The sequence below is a fragment of the Galeopterus variegatus genome, unplaced genomic scaffold (assembly GCF_000696425.1).
Source record: "Galeopterus variegatus unplaced genomic scaffold, G_variegatus-3.0.2 Scaffold1087, whole genome shotgun sequence".
Taxonomy (NCBI): domain Eukaryota; kingdom Metazoa; phylum Chordata; class Mammalia; order Dermoptera; family Cynocephalidae; genus Galeopterus; species Galeopterus variegatus.
Window position 1 is genome coordinate 364,626 of NW_007727198.1, and position 19,441 is coordinate 384,066.

At 36.5% G+C, this 19,441-nt stretch overlaps 1 protein-coding gene across 3 annotated transcripts in view; it reads left to right on the forward strand.

Annotated features, from left to right (window-relative positions):
• MBNL3 (muscleblind-like splicing regulator 3) overlaps positions 1–18,873 on the forward strand; it is a 58,327-nt gene extending 39,454 nt beyond the window's left edge. Inside the window, exons 3-9 of one of the 3 annotated variants that reach the window (XM_008574675.1) lie at positions 5,600–5,791; positions 6,982–7,218; positions 11,101–11,242; positions 13,258–13,293; positions 15,630–15,724; positions 16,662–16,735; positions 18,300–18,873. In XM_008574675.1, coding sequence (XP_008572897.1) covers positions 5,600–5,791; positions 6,982–7,218; positions 11,101–11,242; positions 13,258–13,293; positions 15,630–15,724; positions 16,662–16,718 — 759 coding nt within the window. In that variant the 3' untranslated portion in view covers positions 16,719–16,735; positions 18,300–18,873. The remainder of the gene's footprint in view (positions 1–5,599; positions 5,792–6,981; positions 7,219–11,100; positions 11,243–13,257; positions 13,294–15,629; positions 15,725–16,661; positions 16,736–18,299) is intronic. The other 2 variants (XM_008574677.1, XM_008574676.1) reach the window with 2 other exon arrangements.
• Positions 18,874–19,441: the final 568 nt, after the last annotated feature.

Below are 19,441 nucleotides of genomic sequence, written 5' to 3' on the forward strand. Positions count from 1 at the left end.
TTGAATTCCCATTATTATTACGTGGTAGTCACCAACAAATGATTTTCTAGTCAGTTCCTCTTCATTTCTCAGGAACTGTCAAAATTGCCTTGCTTATGAGTTCTCAAGCCTGCCTAAGGAAGAAGTCACTTGCTCTCTTCCTAGATCCTTCCCACTAATAATCATCTGGTGTTACGCTGATCTCTTTTAGGTCCTCCATTATACTTCCTGCCTACTGTCGCAGCTCCTGCCATCAAATATGGGTAGATCTGAACCATGAATTGTGCTCTCTTCTTTACTATTCTTTATACCTTTTATGCCCACAACAATCTATTGATCTTTCTCCTACCTGCCTACCCCCAATGCTTCCTCTTACTTGGAGTCTTCTGTGATTAATACAATCAGAAAAACCAGGTCTAGATGAGGACAGTTATTCACTTTTGACCCTTGAACTCTTTTTTTCTTAATTCTCTCTAGAGCCACAGTGATTTATTCATTAGCAAGTATGGTTCGTACATAAACACCACTATCAGCTTGCGTCTGTTTATAAAGTTAACTTGCAATTATTGAGGGACCAATTAACTCATCTGGAAGTTACAAGGGCCTCCTGCAGCCTGCTCTTTGGCCACTTTGGTCCCCGCTGTAACATCACTCAAAGAGTGTGGAAATGACCACACAGAAACTGAAACAAAGATTATTCAGTTGTGCTCAGTGTGAACAGTTAGTAAGGTCTGACAGAAACTAAAATTATGCACCTCACTGCACTCTGTGATTATCTAAGGATAGAAATAAGCATGATGACAATAAAAGAGTCTTCCTTTTGTACCATATAAATGCTTGCAAATGAGCAGTAAAGTGAAGGTATTATGAATGCTAGTAAAATTTAAGAGTGCTATTTTTCTGGTATTAAATCGAGTCTACAAATTGTTACTCAATGTTTATACTTCTATAAAAGAAAACATTTAGTCATCCTTCTCTAGACAGGAGCTCAGAGATGGAAGGCCCTGATGATTTTGTTGACTTCGGGCCAAGATTAAGCTTAAGTGACTTAACGTATTTTGCATTCATTCAACAATAATTATAACAGACCTTGGATATTATTGAGGTAACTACAAATAGATCTAGGCTGTTGGGGAGACACAATGATTGATTTAGAATAACATTTTATTTTCATTTCTTTATACTTGCTTGAGGAATGACCTGTTTTCAAAGTAATGTCAGCTGTTCCTAAAATGTGTGTGAAGTAGACATTTATTTGAAGCATAGTTTTTCATTGAATTGCATTATTATTCAAATCTACTTCAGAATTCTTTAAACCCAATATGTGGTAGCTTCTAAAATTTTACCTTTATGGCGGCTGGCCAGTTAGCTCACTTGGTTAGAGCACAGTGTTATAACATAACAGTGTTGTAACACCAGGGTCAAGGGTTCAGATCCTTATGCAGGCCAGCCACCAAAGAAAAAAAAAATTACCTTTATAAGGATTCCAACTATCTCCCCATTCTTAGTCACTGAGTAGTGATTGTTCTATAAACAAATAATTAAGAACCCTAGTTTTCGTAACTATTTGAAAGAAATTATTAGTGAATACCTTAGTGTTGGGTTATAAAGCCAAACCTTTTCAATTTATGGAATCGTGCCACAAATATTAAATGCATGTCAAAGATTTATATACAATTAATGCTTTATTCCAGAAATTGATGGAGTAAAATTTTATTTTTTGGAATCTTCTAGAATCGTGATCATCAAATTTTTCTGTAAATGAATAGATAGTAAATATTTTAGGCTGTGTGGGACAAGAGGCAAAGTCAAGAATATTATGAGTACTTACATAACAACAGAAAAAAAAATCCACAATTTTTTGTAATATCGATCTACTAATGGGCACAGTGAAATTTGTGGATGGATGGTGAAATAAGAATTTCATGATTTGTGTGTGTTTCTAAATGTTATTTTTCTTTTAATTTTTTTCAACCATCTAAAACTGTAAAAACCATCCTTAAGTCACTAGCCACACAAAAAACGGGTGGGCCGAATTTGACCTAGGGGCCCTAATTTGCAGATCCTTACTCTGGAACATAGGTTCTTAACTAGTAAATAGTCTAATTCCACACCAGAGATGTCATGGGGCCCTGAACTTCCTGAGATCACACACGATGTTTTTTGTGCATATGTGGATTTTTCTGTGTACAGGGTCTGAAGCTTTTATCTGACTCTCAGAGAAGTCCCAGACTCGAAAATGATTAGGAGCCACAGTTCTTCAGACATTCAGTTAATTTTTAGGAGACATTTCTTGAGTTTCTGATAGTTCCTAGGCACTGTACAATTAAATGTTTCCTAATAAGCTAATACTGCTAGAAACAACAGAGTAAATAATTGTCAGGTGATCTTATTTATAAAGTCCATTGTCTCCACCATTCTTCTTGCATTTACAAGACTGAGAAAGATAAAAATCGGTAACTCCAGGTCTGAGAGGAAAAAGCCTTCTATTTTCAAGTAGTAGTAGTAAATAATTTAGGTTCTTAAATTTCTGGAAGCAAAGGCTGTTCTCACTGACTTTGCCTGGTCTGGGCACTGCTGGGGACAGACCATTTTAGGCTATAAAGAGAAATCAGATTCAACGTATTAAGAACCTTTTTCTTTAAAATAAAGATTAACTCACAGATAGGGTTATATTAACTCAACTGCCATCAAGGGCTACGATATAGTTATGGGAAGGATTAAAGTTGCTTATTAAAGCTGAATGGGTAAGCTTGTGGGCTGCTTGACTTAACCCTTGGCTATTAGTCAAAGCTAAGCCTTTGAATGTTCAAATTCATGAAATGGAAGAGTTACCCTGGGGCAGAGGTGGTGGTGAGAAAACAGAAATGTCCATTTGAAAACAAACAAGCAGTCTAAGAGTTCCTGCCTCTGCCCCGGGCTTGAGAATGGAAGAACCTGCTGCTTCTCAATAAACAGTGTCATAGAATAAAATTTATACTCAAGAAGAAAATGATTATAAAAGCTAAGGTACTATTTTTAAAATCTAAAGATAGCACAGTATAGTATGTGGTGAAACCTTAGGAAAAAAACCAAACATTTTCAGCAACCCCCTTACATTTTTTACATAGACTGATAATTAAGTTCTAGCTTTTTTTCATACCCTTGGAGCATTTAACAAACCTAAGAAGGTTAAAATGTATTCCAAAGAAAGCAGAAGTTAACCAGGAAAATTTCCCTGGTGAGTCACCCCAAAAAAGGAAGGAAAAAACTACCTTAAACAGAAAGCATTTGCTTATATGTACATTAGGCTTAAATATTATTAATTGATGAGGATTTATTAGTGATTAAGGATTTTTTTTTAATCTGGAAAATCCACCCACTTCCAGGTCTTTCTTTCAGTTCAACAGTTAATAGATGCGATAATGGTCCTTCTCAGTTCTGTAAAACGCAAAAGCAAAAAGCATCCAAGAGAATGGGATGATGAACTTCAGTGAGAAATTTACCACAGAAGTCAGAGAAAATAAAAAGTAAAACAAAGAGTACTTTGAAATGTGGTTCGAATATGAGTTTTTACTATCAGAGATTCTCGCTGATTTTGAGACGGCATTGAATTGTCTGTTTTATTGCTGAAGCATGCCTGGATGGCTGTTTCCAAGAGATTCCCTTCTCATTATATAATGTCACATCAGCCAATTCCTGGAGCTTCACATCTCATTTGAGGAGAAGTATGAGGTATCCCTGTAACCTCTTACATCACAAAATCTACTTGAGCTGAGTCAGCCCTTGATTATTTGTCCCCAAACCTGAAAGCCTCTCCCCTTTATTCCACCATCTTTCCTGGCACCTGGTCTTGCCCCTTTCCTCTTAAAGCTCGTGGCCACCACTGTACCTTCTCTGCTCACCCTAGTAAGCCTTGCCAGTTCTTTGGGGCCAAGTTCTTTCTGCCTTTCCTAACATACCAATTAGCTAATTCGATAACTCTTCTAAGATAGAATGCTAATAGGGGAGTGCTTCCCTCCAAGCTGAATGTAGGTATAACAGGGGCTTCTTGGAAAATGCTGTGCTGGTGAAAATTTTCAAGTCAGTGTTGTGGGATGGGGGTGCCTCTTACTTCATACTCCACAGCCTCCAATGCCACCTGTATTTACAGCTGTTCCTATTAATGTGACTTAGCAGGTGTGGGCACAGCTTGGCAGTGTAACAGATTCATTACTTTTTTAGTGAAAGAAATAAAAAGAAAACAAGAAAGAACACATGCGATTAGCAATCCACAATGAGATACCAACAGTTACACAATAATTACCTTATAGAATCAGTATTAGGAATGTACTACATTTAATCATGGTCTATTATTCATTCATTAAACTGTTAAGATGTATTTTTAAAATGTGTCATTGATTATATCTGTCAACTGGTCATTCACTAAGTATTGGGTACTACAGGGGAGACAAGATAATATAATCAAAGAAATTATAACCCCATTGAGAAGAAAAGATGCCCACATGTGGAACAAACTGGAAAACAGCACAATAAAGTGATAAATTATGTGGTTACAGATAATAAAGGCAGTACACATATCAAACTCTTTGAGTCCAGGACTTTTAAAAATAGAAAAAACTGAGACTAGCCCTTTGCATTTCTAAGGCTTTTCTTTACAAGTTACGCTATAGTTTATGTACCGTATAATCCTGTTATCTTATCTCTTCCTGCCTAACAGGGATACTTGTAGCATTTCTAGAGCCTCCTTTTGAACTGTGAGTTTCGTCTGGCCCCCTAGATAAAGACAAGGCTAGGCAAGTCAGATTAGTTTATGAAACAGGACCGCTAATTTAAAAATAATAAAATATAATAACTGTACCAATCTAATTTTCGGTAGATGGCAAGAAGTTGTTTAAAGAGCTCCCTTTTATTTATTTATTTTTGACCGGTAAGGCACTGTGTGGTCCACACCATGCTCAGCCAGTGAGCGCACCGGCCATCCCTATATAGGATCCAAACCCTTGGCCTTGGCGCTGCCAGCACCGCACTGTTCCGAGTGAGCCATGGGGATGGCCCAGAGCTTGCTTTTTCTAATCTACCCCATTCTTCCTCAACTTCTTGCTGTCTTCCATAACTGTCAGTGGACCAAGAGGAGAAGCAAGGCCAGTGTTTGGTAGAACAGGTGGGGCCTGGGGCCTGTGGAGGCCAGGCAGCTTTAGAGCCATGCAATGCTGATGGAACTGGGGGGCGGGGGGCTAGGGGGAGGATACAGGTGGGAGGAAGGGGACTTTCAGGAATACGTGAAGTCTGCCTGCAGAGGCCATGCCTGTATAAGGAGACAAGGGAGAGTGTCCATATATGTGAAAAAGAAAGTGCTGGAGAAAATATATTTAGAACAAACTCTAGCAATGAGATTTAATTTGGCTAATCCATGGCTGTTAAAGTCATGGGGCTCATTTTATCAGTTTACCAATAAATTTACTGAAAGAGATTTGTTCATTTGAAAGCAATTCCTATATGGGGATTAGTATGAAACTAAAAATCAATCAGAGGAAACAGGATATGGTTTAGATAATTCTAATATTTCTGAAAGAATGCCTCCTTGTGGAAAAATCTATTTACCTCTAACATTTTTTTTTTTACTCTTTTAAACATACAGACTTCTTTTCCTATGACTCCGGCACTTGCAGCTAATCCTGCTATGACTTTCAATCCTTACTTTCCTCATCCTGGGATGGGCCTGGTTCCTGCCGAACTTTTACCAAATGCACCTGTTCTGATTGCTGGAAACCCACCTTTCCCGTTGACAGGAGTTGCTGGTCCAAAACCTATGCGTTCAGATAAACTGGAGGTATTTGTGAAGAAATATATAAATATCTGTAGGATAGATATTAACCTTATGTATGAAGTAACAGTCTCAGAGCCCAATGTGTTGAGTGTTTTAAATAAATGCACCTAAGCTTTTTTTAGTTTATGGAGTATAAACTCAGAAAAATGTTAAATGTTTTACTACTGCAATTATACCCTGTTCTTCAGTGCACTGATTCAGTTGTGCAGTAGGTCAAACAATGTTTTCCGTGTCCCCAGCCATAGACTGTGCTATGGCACAAGAAGTCTGGGTGGCAGTGCTCCTTGTACCACCCTCCAGCTTTACAGAATGGGATTACTGTATTTGTCAATGAATCTCTACTTGCTAGAATAATCAAACTGAAAAAAAAAAGTAGAGTAATCTAACTCTGTATGATTATGGAATGTAAAGCTATATGAATGCAGAATGTAAATGTTTCATAGTGTCTAAACCTTTTTCTCCATTTGAAAAATGATGTACTAGATAAGGAATATCCCTTGATGTCTAAGAATAGAAAATATAAAAGAAATTTTAAATAGCTTTTTGATTTATTGAAGTCCTTCAATCTTCCCTTGTCATTCTTTGTACATTGAAATAAATAACTAGTTGATTTCTTACAAAGACAACTCCATTGGCAGCCCCTTAAATGCCTTCGATGGTAGCATATTGTAATGGAATCTGATCGTACATGTAACTCAGTCATAGTTCACAGGTTGGCTGTGGAAAACCACCAGGGCATTGCTATGTGATAAAGACGCATCTCAGACTTTTAAAAAATCTAATTACTCTTGAAACTGTGTATTAACTAGAGGATTAAAATTGGTTTTCAGTAATACTTTTAAGGACTTTTATTTCAATGTAAGAAAAACAGACTCCTTTCCTTTGGGGATAAAGTAATTTTTTTTAATGAATATAAACTCTGTCTGTGTTTACATCTCATAGTGAATGTGGCTTTACATTACCCTTCATCTTTTTAGGTTTTTCCTAAATAAATGACAAAATGCATGACGGTACTCGAAAAAGGTTCATGGAAAAATAGAATTAAAAGAGAATACGAATCTTTCCATAAGCTTTTTGAAGTACCCTCTTATCTGATTACTCTTACATCCACTGGCAAAATAAATAAAAGCCAATCTCCCTCCAGTCATCGATGTGATCTGAGTGTGTGCATGTGTTGTTTTTTCCTCTTTAAGGTTTGCCGAGAGTTTCAGCGTGGAAATTGTACCCGTGGGGAGAGTGAGTGCCGCTATGCTCACCCTACCGATTTCTCCATGATCGAAGTCACTGATAATACTGTGACGATCTGCATGGATTACATTAAAGGTCGCTGCTGCCGGGAGATATGCAGGTACTTCCATCCACCTGCACACTTACAAGCCAAACTCAAGGCAGCTCATCACCAGATGAACCATTCAGCTGCCTCCGCAATGGTAAGAAAAGCCTGCACTTGGGGCCTGTCTGTTTTAGGGCAAATGATTAGGATATTCTTCAACTGGCCTAATAGACTGTAACCGCAATCTCGGATAGTCATGAGTACACCTTAACATGAGCAGTCAAGGTTCTAAGCTGGAAAAGAGGGAGCCTACTTATTCTACTTTACTTTCTATGATTTTCTAAAGTTAATTATTTAAAAGCTTTACTAATGATTTTAACCTACTCTTTCTCCCATTTTCAGAGAAAAGGGTATAATACATGATATAAACAATAAATTATTTTTGAGTGCTTTTTATAGTCTGACTATTTTTAATATCCTAAAAAGGCAGAAAGTTGCCTCTCTGCTCTGTGAGTCGCTTTCATGAGCACTTTGCTGCTAACATCTTCAGTGCCTTTCAAAAACAGAGCACTTAAAAAATGGGATATTAAGTAGGTTCTAATTTCCTAAAGGTCAAGGTTACCTTTTTCTCTTTTTTTCTGGAAGGATAGTACTGAGGACAAAGGCAGCAGTCTGCTAAGGCTGGGAGGGGGGATTTCTAGAGGGCTGGGAAAAGATGCCTGGATTTTGAGTTATGCTTAGCAAGTCAGTTTTGGGGAAAAGTTCTGCCTTAATAACACTGAAAGGTAGGAAGTAGGACAAATATTTGTGTAACACTGCAGTGTGATCGGTTAAGGAATAGGAATTATGAGTAAGTGTGACACAGCTGTCAATTATTTTGATATGCTGCTTGCTGTTCATTTCTTTTTCTACCTACACATTTCCTCATGGAATGGGGTCTCACAACCCCAATAAGGGACAAAACCCTAAGGAAATCTCATGTTCCCTGGCTGTGGATAAAGAACCGCCAGACCCTGAAGCCCAAGAGATGGAGTGTGAGGTGGATCTCCTCACGTACACTGATATAGTTTAGACTCCCATGACAGAGACCTTGCCTTTTCACAATAGAGATACATTTATTTTTATTTTTTTAATTATTTTAATTTATCAATATACAATATAGTTGATTTTTTTGTGTCTCTTTACCAATTCCTCCTTTTCCTCCCTCCCTCTCCCACCTCTCCTGCAATACATTTATTTTTAAATATCCCTATTAAGAAGGTTTTTCTCATACTGAGGTGAAATTTATCATGCTGCTGCTGGAACTTCACAAGATAAGTCAATTGTCATCCTGTAAGAGAGTAGCTTTCATGTCTCCTCTTTAAGCCCCAAACTCCAAATTTCTCCAACTTTCCTTGTAGATTATGGTTTCAAAGACACAGCACCATTGTGGACTAGCTCTGCTTTCTCAGTACCCTTGTTCTTTCAGAACTGAACCCATCACTTTGTGAAGGATCTGAGCACCAAAGCTGAACAAACTTAACTTTCTCCCTTTATTTGGACAATGTAATCGTTATTGAACGTTAAAAAAGACGTCCCCGAGGTTTTTTGGGGTTTTTTTGTCTTAAATGCTTTTGACTGGTGAGATTTTTTTAAGCTATGAAAATAACAAGGTATCTAGAATGCAGAATTTAAGCCTTCAATTTCTTGATTACCTATGTTGGTTGCATAGAGTTTAGAAATAGCGTGGGCCTATTAAAAGAAATGCAGTTTCCCCCTAGAAGTAAAGGTTCTCAAGCAAGGGTACTTCAAAGAGTCCATGGAAAGATTTGTATTATCTTTTAATTCTATTTTTCCATGGGTTGTGCAAGAAATGGCTTGCTTGGGCCGTTGTGCACCTCTACTCCTGTTCAGGCACGGGGTCTTCCTGTGTATCTGCCCATTTCTGATGATTTGGGTGTTTGGTAGAATGTATATGTCACAAGTCAGCCCCATATTATTTACTGCATGTAACCAAATGACTAGAAGAGAGGAGATCAAATGTTCACATTACAAAGAAATGATCAAGTTTTGCAATGTATACATGTATTGAAATACAAATCTGCACCTCGTAAATATGTATAATCAATATATTTTTTTTAAAAAAGTCATCCCCAAATTTCCATTTGGAGAGCTAAATATTATATAGTAGGCCTTCAGTTGGTACTTGTGGACGTCAATATAAAATTCCTTTCTGAGTAACCTATCAAAGTGGGGTCTTAGACGTAAAGTCAGATTGGCCAATAGAAATTTATTTGAGGTAAGATTAAATAAAGGAGGTCTTCATGAAGAAGTTTAAGATTTTTTATATGTCTAAGGATTCAAAGTGAAATGCTTTGTAAAAGAGGGATTTTTACCCTGTTAATGTATATATGCTGAAAGCAGCATGTATGCATTAAAAAAAAGAAAAAAGACCTGAAAGGTTGATACTTAGTTCATCCACAGTCTCCTACCTCTTTGGCAAATTTGTGATGAGGCTGTTGAGACACTGGCTAGTGTTGATAATAGAAATATTTAATAATAGTACAAGCATCACCCAATCAGAATTGGGTACTGACCTATCAGGATGGAACCCAGCAGTAAACAAGCAGTACTACCTTACCGGGGTCTACCAGTTTGGATGTCCATCTAGGCCCTGCCTCAATTAGTAGTTTACTAGGCAACACAACTTTGGTTTTGATGATCATACAATGCTCCTGACTTCCTAGAGAAAGGGACACTTTCCCCTTATACCAAACGGAAATCTTTTAAATAACCATGTTCCTGTCTTACTCAGTTAAAATTTTAAATAACCATATCCCTGTCTTACTCAGTTAAAAATCCCCCACCAAACCATTTCCCCCAATGGTGATAAAAGGTATTCAAAGTGATAAATTACATTTTGCAGTTTATGATCTTAGTTTCTATTATTTAGTCATCTGGTCCTCTAGGATAAATTTAGAAATTATATTTTTCTAAAGCTACTCAGTTTATCTTCATCTCACTTTTTTAGCATGCTTTTCTTCATTTAAGAGAAATAAAAATAAGATCTGTCACACTGTGTGCACTGACAGCAGAGTTCCCAAAAGAAAGTAGAGATCCCTTTAGGCCTTCATTATTCGCATGGAATGACCCTTTTTGGCACAGGGAAGGTTAGTTACTCAGCACAAATGTTCCTGTATCCTTAAGAATTTGGAGCATGCTTAATTGCTGTTGCTGAGACATGTTTTTTAAGTAATGTGCAATTTGCTGAGAAAAAAAAAAATCTTAAATTCTAATGAATCTGATCCAGGGGCAAGTTATAAGCACAGTGAGATTTTGAAAAAGACTGTAGACGTGAAAAGAGGATTTAAACATGCTAATAGGTTTTAGAATTAAACCCTACAAGGACTTAAAGCAAATGGTACATACTGAACTGTACAGAAAGCCTCTCTAAATGAGAACTGTATACGTTTTGCTAACTATCTATAGTATCTGGGGGAGGTAGGCGGTGGGGGAGTAATGATGCATTTGCTTTTTCCTTACATGTTAGTTAGAAAATACACAGTTGTAGGATTTGAACCCGAAGTCTTTGTATAAATTAGATTTTGTTTTATGGGGTCTACAGTATCAGACTCTGATCTACAAACATCTGTTTTAGCACCTATGTGCATTTATCTCCTAGGTCCATGTCAGAATTTTACCTGACAAATCTCTTTCCTGCTATATCTGTGGCTTCTTCTGATCTCTGATTTGCTATAATAGCTTTCTGTCCCATCCTACCCAAGTGAGATCTAAATTAGTGAGGTTGAAAGTTCTCATTTTTCCCCCTGTATTTTTATTTTCTGTTTTGGACTAACAACTGATGTAGTGAACTGGTTAATCTCTACAGTTGGTTATCTTGCTGTGGGGCCACTGCTAATTGAATGTCTCGTTTAATGGATATCCTTGCGGAGGATTCCCAGGCCATGCCTTATATAACTGGTGCTTGCTTGGTTTGAATACATATATGACTTTCTCTGGTACTAGTGATTAATCCATCCCTCCCTCACATGTTCTACAGCCTGGTGCATATCAACTGATACCAAAGAGATCGGCACATGAAAAGACCAATGGAGCCACCCCAGTCTTTAATCCCAGTGTTTTCCACTGCCAACAGGCTCTGACTAACCTACAGCTCCCTCAGCCGGCCTTTATCCCTGCAGGTGAGAACTCGGCTCTGGGCACTGCGGCCACCTTAGTGATGTCATGCATGTATGCAGCTTACAACAACATTTTATGGGAAGACTGTGGACGTGTATTTTGATTAGAAATAAAACAAGGCAGTTAGGCTTGATCTGCTAATATCTAGAACAAACCTGTTTCTCTAGTGTTCCTGAAAAATTAATGGTTTAAAATCAAGCTAGGAAGAGGTGTCAACATTTTTTCTTTTTAGCTTATCTTATTTTTAATTTTTATTTTTTGTTGCTTTTGATTGATTCACTTGGTTCAGTCTCAAACTAATTCCTTGACTCTTAGGTATCACTTTTACAGACAGTGATCTAAACGCTCTCAAAAAAAAAAAAAAAAGGAATTCCCACCTTTTAGCACAGCAAAGAACTATAATCAATATTATATTTGATATGCCAAAGGTAGTTATAATAAAGCTACCCTTAAATTTATAGTATGGAATAATATAGTATAAATAAAATAGGTAGTTTTAGCCCCTAACTCTTAAATGAGTTAATGTAAAATTATAGCAATTTATTATATTTTTTTTACACTTTGCAGCATATTTTATGTTACCTCCTATATTCAGCAAAACAGTTTTCTACCAAATTGAATAGAAAATTTTAAGCCAGCATTTTGTTCAAGTAAATATCATATATGGGAGGAAATAATTTTCTTCCTGTAGTTCAGTAGTACTTTAAGAATGAGCATATAGTCTCTTAGGAATAAATAAATAAATAAATAAATTTAAAATATTAACCACTGGGACACACACACACACACACACACACACACACACGCACGCACGCACGCACTATATATCTCCAGTTTGGAAATTAATTTAGAAAGCCTTGTTAATTATATAAATATGCTAAACATAATATTGTATACCTACCCTGGAAAAAAGTCCACTGGTTAATTAATAAATTAATGAGCTAATTTAGAAGCCATAAAAAAAACAGTCTTTAGTTACTGACCACAATAGTTCTTCATAACATCATTTAAATTACACAGTTTTACACACTTATATAATAGTTTCTGAGGGGAGACATGAAAAATTTTAACACTTTTTTACGTAACTTATAAAAAATAACCATTAATATGTAACAATTTAGGTGTTTGCCCCATGCTTAAGAAAAAAAACCATAATGTCCACAGAGCAAAAGACAAAACCAGTATGGGTTGAGTTGACATTATTTCTGGCATTTTTTTCTTCAAAAATTGTGGTAATTGACCTACACATTAGATCCCTCTACCTTGACTACTTCCAGTTTGTCTTATAGCTCTGGAATGAATTTGGTAGCCAAGGAAGTCTAGCCAAGGTAGTTAGCTGAATGTGATAAAATTTACATTGTTCATTCTAGGTTTTCTCAACCCTTCAGTTACTTTGTTTAGAAGTTAGACCCTTTTTTTCTTTTTTCTTTTTGCCAGATTTGGCCAACCTAAAGTCTGGATTTCTAAGGAAGAATGTCAGAAAAATTCCCCTTGCCTTAATTAACAGCAAAATAAAAACCTGTCTGGCAGAGAGCCCCCTTTTAATGAAAAGCCAATTTGCCATATGTTCATAGTAAATTTCTCAGTTACAGTGAGGTGGAAGAACCAGTGTTAATAGATCGATGCTCTAAATAGAAATATGGGCACCAGGTACCAGATCCTGGAGCATATTTTGAAAATGATATATGTCATAAATTAAAATTTTTCTTTTTATGTAAAAATTATTTAGGATGTATTTGTCCAAAATAAATGCAATTTAAGTGAGGTAATTTCTTTAAAGAAAAAATAAAGTGCATTTTTGTACCTAAGAATCCAAGAATTACTTTGATTAACTGGGTTTGTGATCTTAAAGCGAATCTGTAATTGTAAGCATGGGAGATAACTGGATTTGCATGTGCTGATTAATTGATATTGCAAAGAAAATATCTTTCTATTTAAAATTTATTTCTATCAGTGAAGCTTTAATAATGAAATATGTCTTTTCTTTACTCTCCACGCTTTTCTGCATGGTGTACAGGGCCAATACTGTGCATGGCACCCACTTCAAGTATTGGTAGGTTTTGTACAAAACTTCTCAACTTTTTCTGATCTTGAAAAATGTGTTCTCTCTTGTGACTATGAAAGAGATGAGTGACTGAATGATGTGGCTGGACATTTTCTGAGTATTTAAGGTTTAATATGGTGCTTTCTGTTTTCTGTCTTTGTGGAATCAAAATAGTCCTACTTTGCCAAGTCCTAGTTGGTTGCCACTGTAGCCAAGTACTGACCCAGCCATTTCTTTCTTTCTACCCTAAAAATACCACCTGAAAAAATTTTAAATGTTTCTTTAGCTGGCAAGACTAAGCCATTTTTTTGTTCTTAGTTTTACATCTATTATTTTCAAAAATATCTCAAATGTATAATTTGTAAAATAAAATGAAACAATTGCTCCTCCCCCCAAATTGTCCATAAGTCCTAAACCATTCAGCACTCCCATGTTGAGAAGGGATGAGTTAAACAATGCTACAGCATTCTGCATTGTTCTGTGATGATTTCTGTAGTGTTCTAGAATGAATTGCCACCTGCACAGAAACTAGGTAGAACAGAATCATTTCAAAACGACTCTGGGGGGGGGGGGGGGATTTGGTGATTTTTAACAACCAGTTACACACATATCCTTTAGTTAGCCACCAACAAAATATGGTAGCCATTTCTAAGCCATTTTGCACATCAGAAATACTGAAGAGGATGAGAAAGCAACTGGGGAGTTCATAGCTCCTATAGTCCTCATGGGTACCAGGAACAGATCATGAGAAAATAGCTCTGTTCCATGAAGAGAGGAGTGATCTCACCCAATCCCACCCTGCCATCTCATATCAATCCAGTTCTTTTTTTCTGAGAGTTCGCAAGAGTTTGAACTTCATCCATTGGTGGACCAGAGTAGACGTAGAACTCAAAAGACATTCACGGGCTTATTGACGTAAAACAAAAGGTCAAAATGACAACCACAAAGTAGCAGCACTCACTAACATAGCAAGGTCTCAACCCGGGCAGTGGGAATGAGGCATCTGTTATGGAGGGATTGGCTGTGCCCTGTAGGAGTTAGCAACATTTCCATTGATACTAATAAAAGCATTGCATACATGTGATTGGAAGAACAGACTTCTGCAAGTTTGAGAGTTGCGTCTCTGTCTTCACATTTTCTGGCTGTCCTTTCACCTTTGGAGCTCTGCTTAGGAATGCAAACTGCATGCTTTAGTGGTGCTGCTTCCTGTACTGTCCAAAGGGAAACAAGGGTATTTGCAGAATTGGCATGTGAGACAGTAAGGGATGGCTGTAGGTAATGGGTAACTAGAGATGAGTGGAAGGGATAGCAATGGAGTTTCTGTACACCACCATTTCGGGTACATTTTCGGTTTCTGTGACATTGCATATATCGATTTTCCTCTCTCTGGCCATTCACTTTCTCTGTAGACTTTCAGACAATCTGAATTCAATCAGTGTAGACATGATAAGTTATTATATATGCATGCTTGCCATTCACACATTGCCATTCACATGTTAATGCCCTGGTTTGCTTTCCAAAATGAACTAGAAATTAGAAAGCATCCAAAAAAAAACTTTCAAAATGAGATAGAAACTAGAAAAGGCAAAAAGAAAACATCCTGAAAGAGATTTTGCAGCTGCTAGTCACTGTAGCTATATTTGTTGTGAAGATAAGATTTTCTATGAAGTGTTCCATATATTTGTTTGATAATTAGCCGTAGTTTCCAAGGAGTTTGCCAGAGGTGTACTTAAAAACCTGTACACATAGTCCACTATATTCTTCATATCTGCTCGCTTACCACATAACCACCAATCAAACTACTACTTTTTTTGCATGCAGATCAGGTAAGTAAACATAATTGTCACTTAGCGCCTACAAACCTAGTGACAGCACTCATGTTCATGAGTCAGTGAAGCCAACACCAGTTCACAATTCCCTAATCCCCTTGTAAATGTGCACCCCAGTTACTTGTCTGCTTATCTGGCTTCAGACAGATAGCCCTGGTAACAACATCAGATTTTTTTTCATATGCACTTATTATAACCCCCTCTGAAAATTTGGCTTTTTGTGTCAACTACAATGTGATTCTGCTCAAAAACTTACTAAATGTTGAGAATGGTTCTGTTTTCCTTAATGGTAACTATAATTGGCTTTCCCCTCTTCTCTTTTTAAATTTGTCCCCCTTCCATGCTGTGTTGCTTTGCACTGACTGTGATTGCATGTTGCATCCTGGTGTACCCATCATGATGACATCACATGGCTTGTTGCTGTGATTCCTACCACACCTCATCCCATCGTATGTGTCATGGTTGCATAAATGCTCCACCCTCCCGTGTGTTGTTTCCACGGTTTCCTACTGAAAGTGCCCATGATACACGGTGCTACACCTACCACTGTGTCTGCAGCAACAGCACCTGCCACCAGCGTTCCCTTCGCTGCAGCAGCTGCAGGCAATCAGGTTTGGCCATTTATTTCACCTGTTCAGATCTAGATAACTGCAATGTGTTGGTAAGGTGCATTATATCCTTTTTTTGGATTGGTGAGAATCATTGGTCCATATTCTTAGGTTTCTTAAGCAGTTGTCACACTTACAAGTGTTATCTTTGTGTATATTCCAGAGTACTGTCTGCACATTGTTATTTATCCTGAGATTAATCAGCAGAGTTTTACTAATTTTTAATCAGTTACAAGATATTTCTTTTTATAATCTATATGCAATTATTGCTACCACAGCAATCCTCAAAATGTATATACTAAATGTTTCTTAAATGCTTCCTCATTGGTCAAGAGAAGAATTTATTTTATTTTACTGCCATTTTCAGTTATTGTGTTTGAACTTTGACTTAGTGCAGTCATCGTCTTTACCTTTAGAACCACTGGAAAGAAAGCAAGATAACATTTCTTTCCAAGGCACAGATGTCCTTATCATTACTGAGTGATTACATCAGAAATTCCTTCTCATGTCAACGTTAGATGTGCTGGTGTTGTTTTGATTTTCATTTGCTTTAGGTATTTCCAGGCAGAGTCACAAAGGCAAATGATAAGTTTTTGGGGAGTCTTGAAATTGTAAGGAGACACATACAATAATTATTGTATAATGTAATGGCAGTTTTGCCTTATTAAACTGGTAACTATGCTTACAGACTGCAAGATCCACTGCTGTTTAAATTACAACTATGATAACCATAAAGCATACAGAGCATTAATTCATTGGGGGATGAACTATGTTCTAATCTGTGCTTTGCAAAATTTACTATTAGTGGAAATGGTTAATATGTCTAAAATTTTCTGTGAAATTGATTATGGTTATTGATTACCTTGTCCAAGTAGTGAACAAAATAAACAGAATTCTCTCAAGAAGTTATTTTAATCTAAAATCTTTTTTACTACTATAGATACCCCAATTATCAATAGATGAACTGAATAGCAGCATGTTTGTTTCACAGATGTAGAAGTTACCAGTAGAACAGTAAGTTTCTTTAAGTATTAATATAAATAATATTTATAGGCTAAATATTTTATCTGTACCATTGCATTGCTAAAGGCTTTGGTAAATAGTTTCATTAATAGACATTGCTTATGACTTAGAACTTGGTTTACGCGTTCTAAATTTTCCAAATTAAAATTGTGAGAGCAAATATGCAATTTTTTTTATATGAAAGTGACAGCTGGTACTGTATTTTCCCAGTGAGCTTACAAATTCTAAAATGTTTTTCTGTTATTAAAGGAGTGTGATGTGTTAGCCAAAGGCATAGATCATTTCAAATTTTAATTCTTTAACATTTTTATAGCTTCATTTTTTTATTGAAGTAAAATAGTAATTTTGTCAGGATTTGATTGAGATGATTATCTTAAAGTCAGTAAGCAATTGCTTCTGTGATTGTAGGAAATAGTGCTTTTACTATTCTATGTAAGTCAATTAGAATTGCTCCAGCTGTTTTGAATTTTGAGTGACATAATTTAGTAATTTAATCATTATTTTCATTTGAATCTTTTTTTTTTTTTTTAACTACTATTGTTGGATTTTTTCCCCATCACCTTGATCTCTTTGCCTGGTCCAGAGCCCGTAGTAGTACACACTTAATTTGAGCAGTTGTTCACTTGGAACATGTGACTTTTGAAGCCACTTAATACTCCTAGGTATCTTAATTAATTCTAGGAACTTATTAAACAAGTGTACCAACTCTGAATTGCATACCTTAGTCATTGAAAGTTGGAACTTCTTACAGCCGAAGTGTATTATTTGGTTGAAGGAGGCAGCAGTTCTGTTTTCTTTTGGACTAGTTCCCAGATCCCAGCAGCCCTTCTTTCCCACTGAGAACACACAGGCCAGGCACACTCATCATGCTGGACAGAGCCAATAGCTGACTGCACATTAAATGAATAGGTCCCCTCAATCATAAGGAATGTTTTAAAAAAGACACCTTTGAGTACATGGAATAACTGAAGGAGCTATAAATTTTAATAGTTTTCAGGGGTGTTATCTGGGATAGTGGCAACTTGGGAATAGCACCAAACAAGAGAATGTAGGTCTTGCCAACAATCAGTTCCATGTGTAACAGGTGTTGAAAATTTCTCCAAAGGTTAAAGATGTAATTTTGTACAGTACTGTGTACCTAGATTTCACACTTACGCTATTTCTGCATGGCTCTAAAACATTCAGATAAAATGTTTAAAGCTGATTTCATATTTGCATATTTCAAAATGTTTGACAGTAAACACGTTTTCTCAATATATGCCAGTTGAAGGAGGTGGAAGGATGGGTGGATGTTCAGCAAAAAGTTTTGGCATCTCTGCTAACTTAGGGCAGTTCTCCACATTAGCACTCGACAGGAACCATAGACTACAATAGCTACATGGCTCTTTACTGATTGTTCCCAACAGCCCATTTTCACAGATGTAGAATATCAAATTCAGAGTAGGGAATACCTTGGCATAGTTCACACACAGGACTGGAACAAAAACCAGTCTCCTGACTCCTAGTTCAATAATCCTTCAATATTTCTCACTCTTTTTTTTTTTTTCCATTTCAGTTGAAATTCTGAACAGCAGAGTTATGGAGTATCAGAATCTCTCCGTGAGAACTTCCGTATGGCCTTTCTATACATATTCTCATATGTCCTCTTCTACCAACACAGCAAGTGTGGTGCAGTCAATGTATTAAGCAAAGCAAACATACTAGCCAACAAGTTCAAGTAAAAAATAAAGAATTAAAATCAATGAAGATATTAAAACAAAACGCATATAGAAAATTAGTAACTACCATCCAGCTCATTTGAATTATCAGGTAAAACATGACCATAAAACTTTGTGACTTGTTACCTTACTCTTTGTGATTTTCCAGCAACCGTTATGCTAAGTGAATTTCCACAGTGTACTGTTGGCTTACTGTACATCATTGGTGGATAAACATTTGTCTGTTTTTGAAGTGTTACGTTACTATTTTGTTTACACAGTAGTCTGTTGGGTTGGTTTAGAATGTAACAAATATATCTACTACCATTTTCCTTGTTACTGTATTGTATTGTGTTGTTTTTACATACTATAGTGTTTTGCTGTATATGTGTGGTGTTTGATTTCAAGTAAAATGTTATTAATGGAAAACAAGTATATGTGTTTGAAAAACATGACAGGTTCGTGTTAGTATGCTCTCTTTCTTTAGAATATTTCTGTAGATTTCTTGGGGCAGACATTTAAAAAGGCCTCACTTTTGAGTGTGCACTAAACCTGTTCACAAACATGCATGTGTATGGTTTGTATCTGCATATCTAATCTAGCATAATACAATCAAATTACTAGATTTTTTTTTTCTGAGAGAAATAATTACCTGCACAAAGCAGGGAATTTGTTAAAACATTAACCCCTCATCCACTCCTCTTAAATAGCTTGAAAAATAAGAATTTACCTGCCAATGAATTTCTCAGCATTTATACTAACAATTATGTAAAGTGCCCATTACATTCTTTGTGGCTGAAGAATCCTATCTCCTAGGTTGAGTGTCTAAAACTGAGCCATTTGCCATCTTCAGCTGAGAAACTGGTACTTGGAGCTTTAAAGGTATGCTAATTACAGGCTATAAATCAATCAAACAGAGAGATGGGGGCGTGGAGATAGTTTCTACATACTGAAGAAATGTGTGTAAAACCCTTGCAGTGTAACCTTTTACACAAGTGCC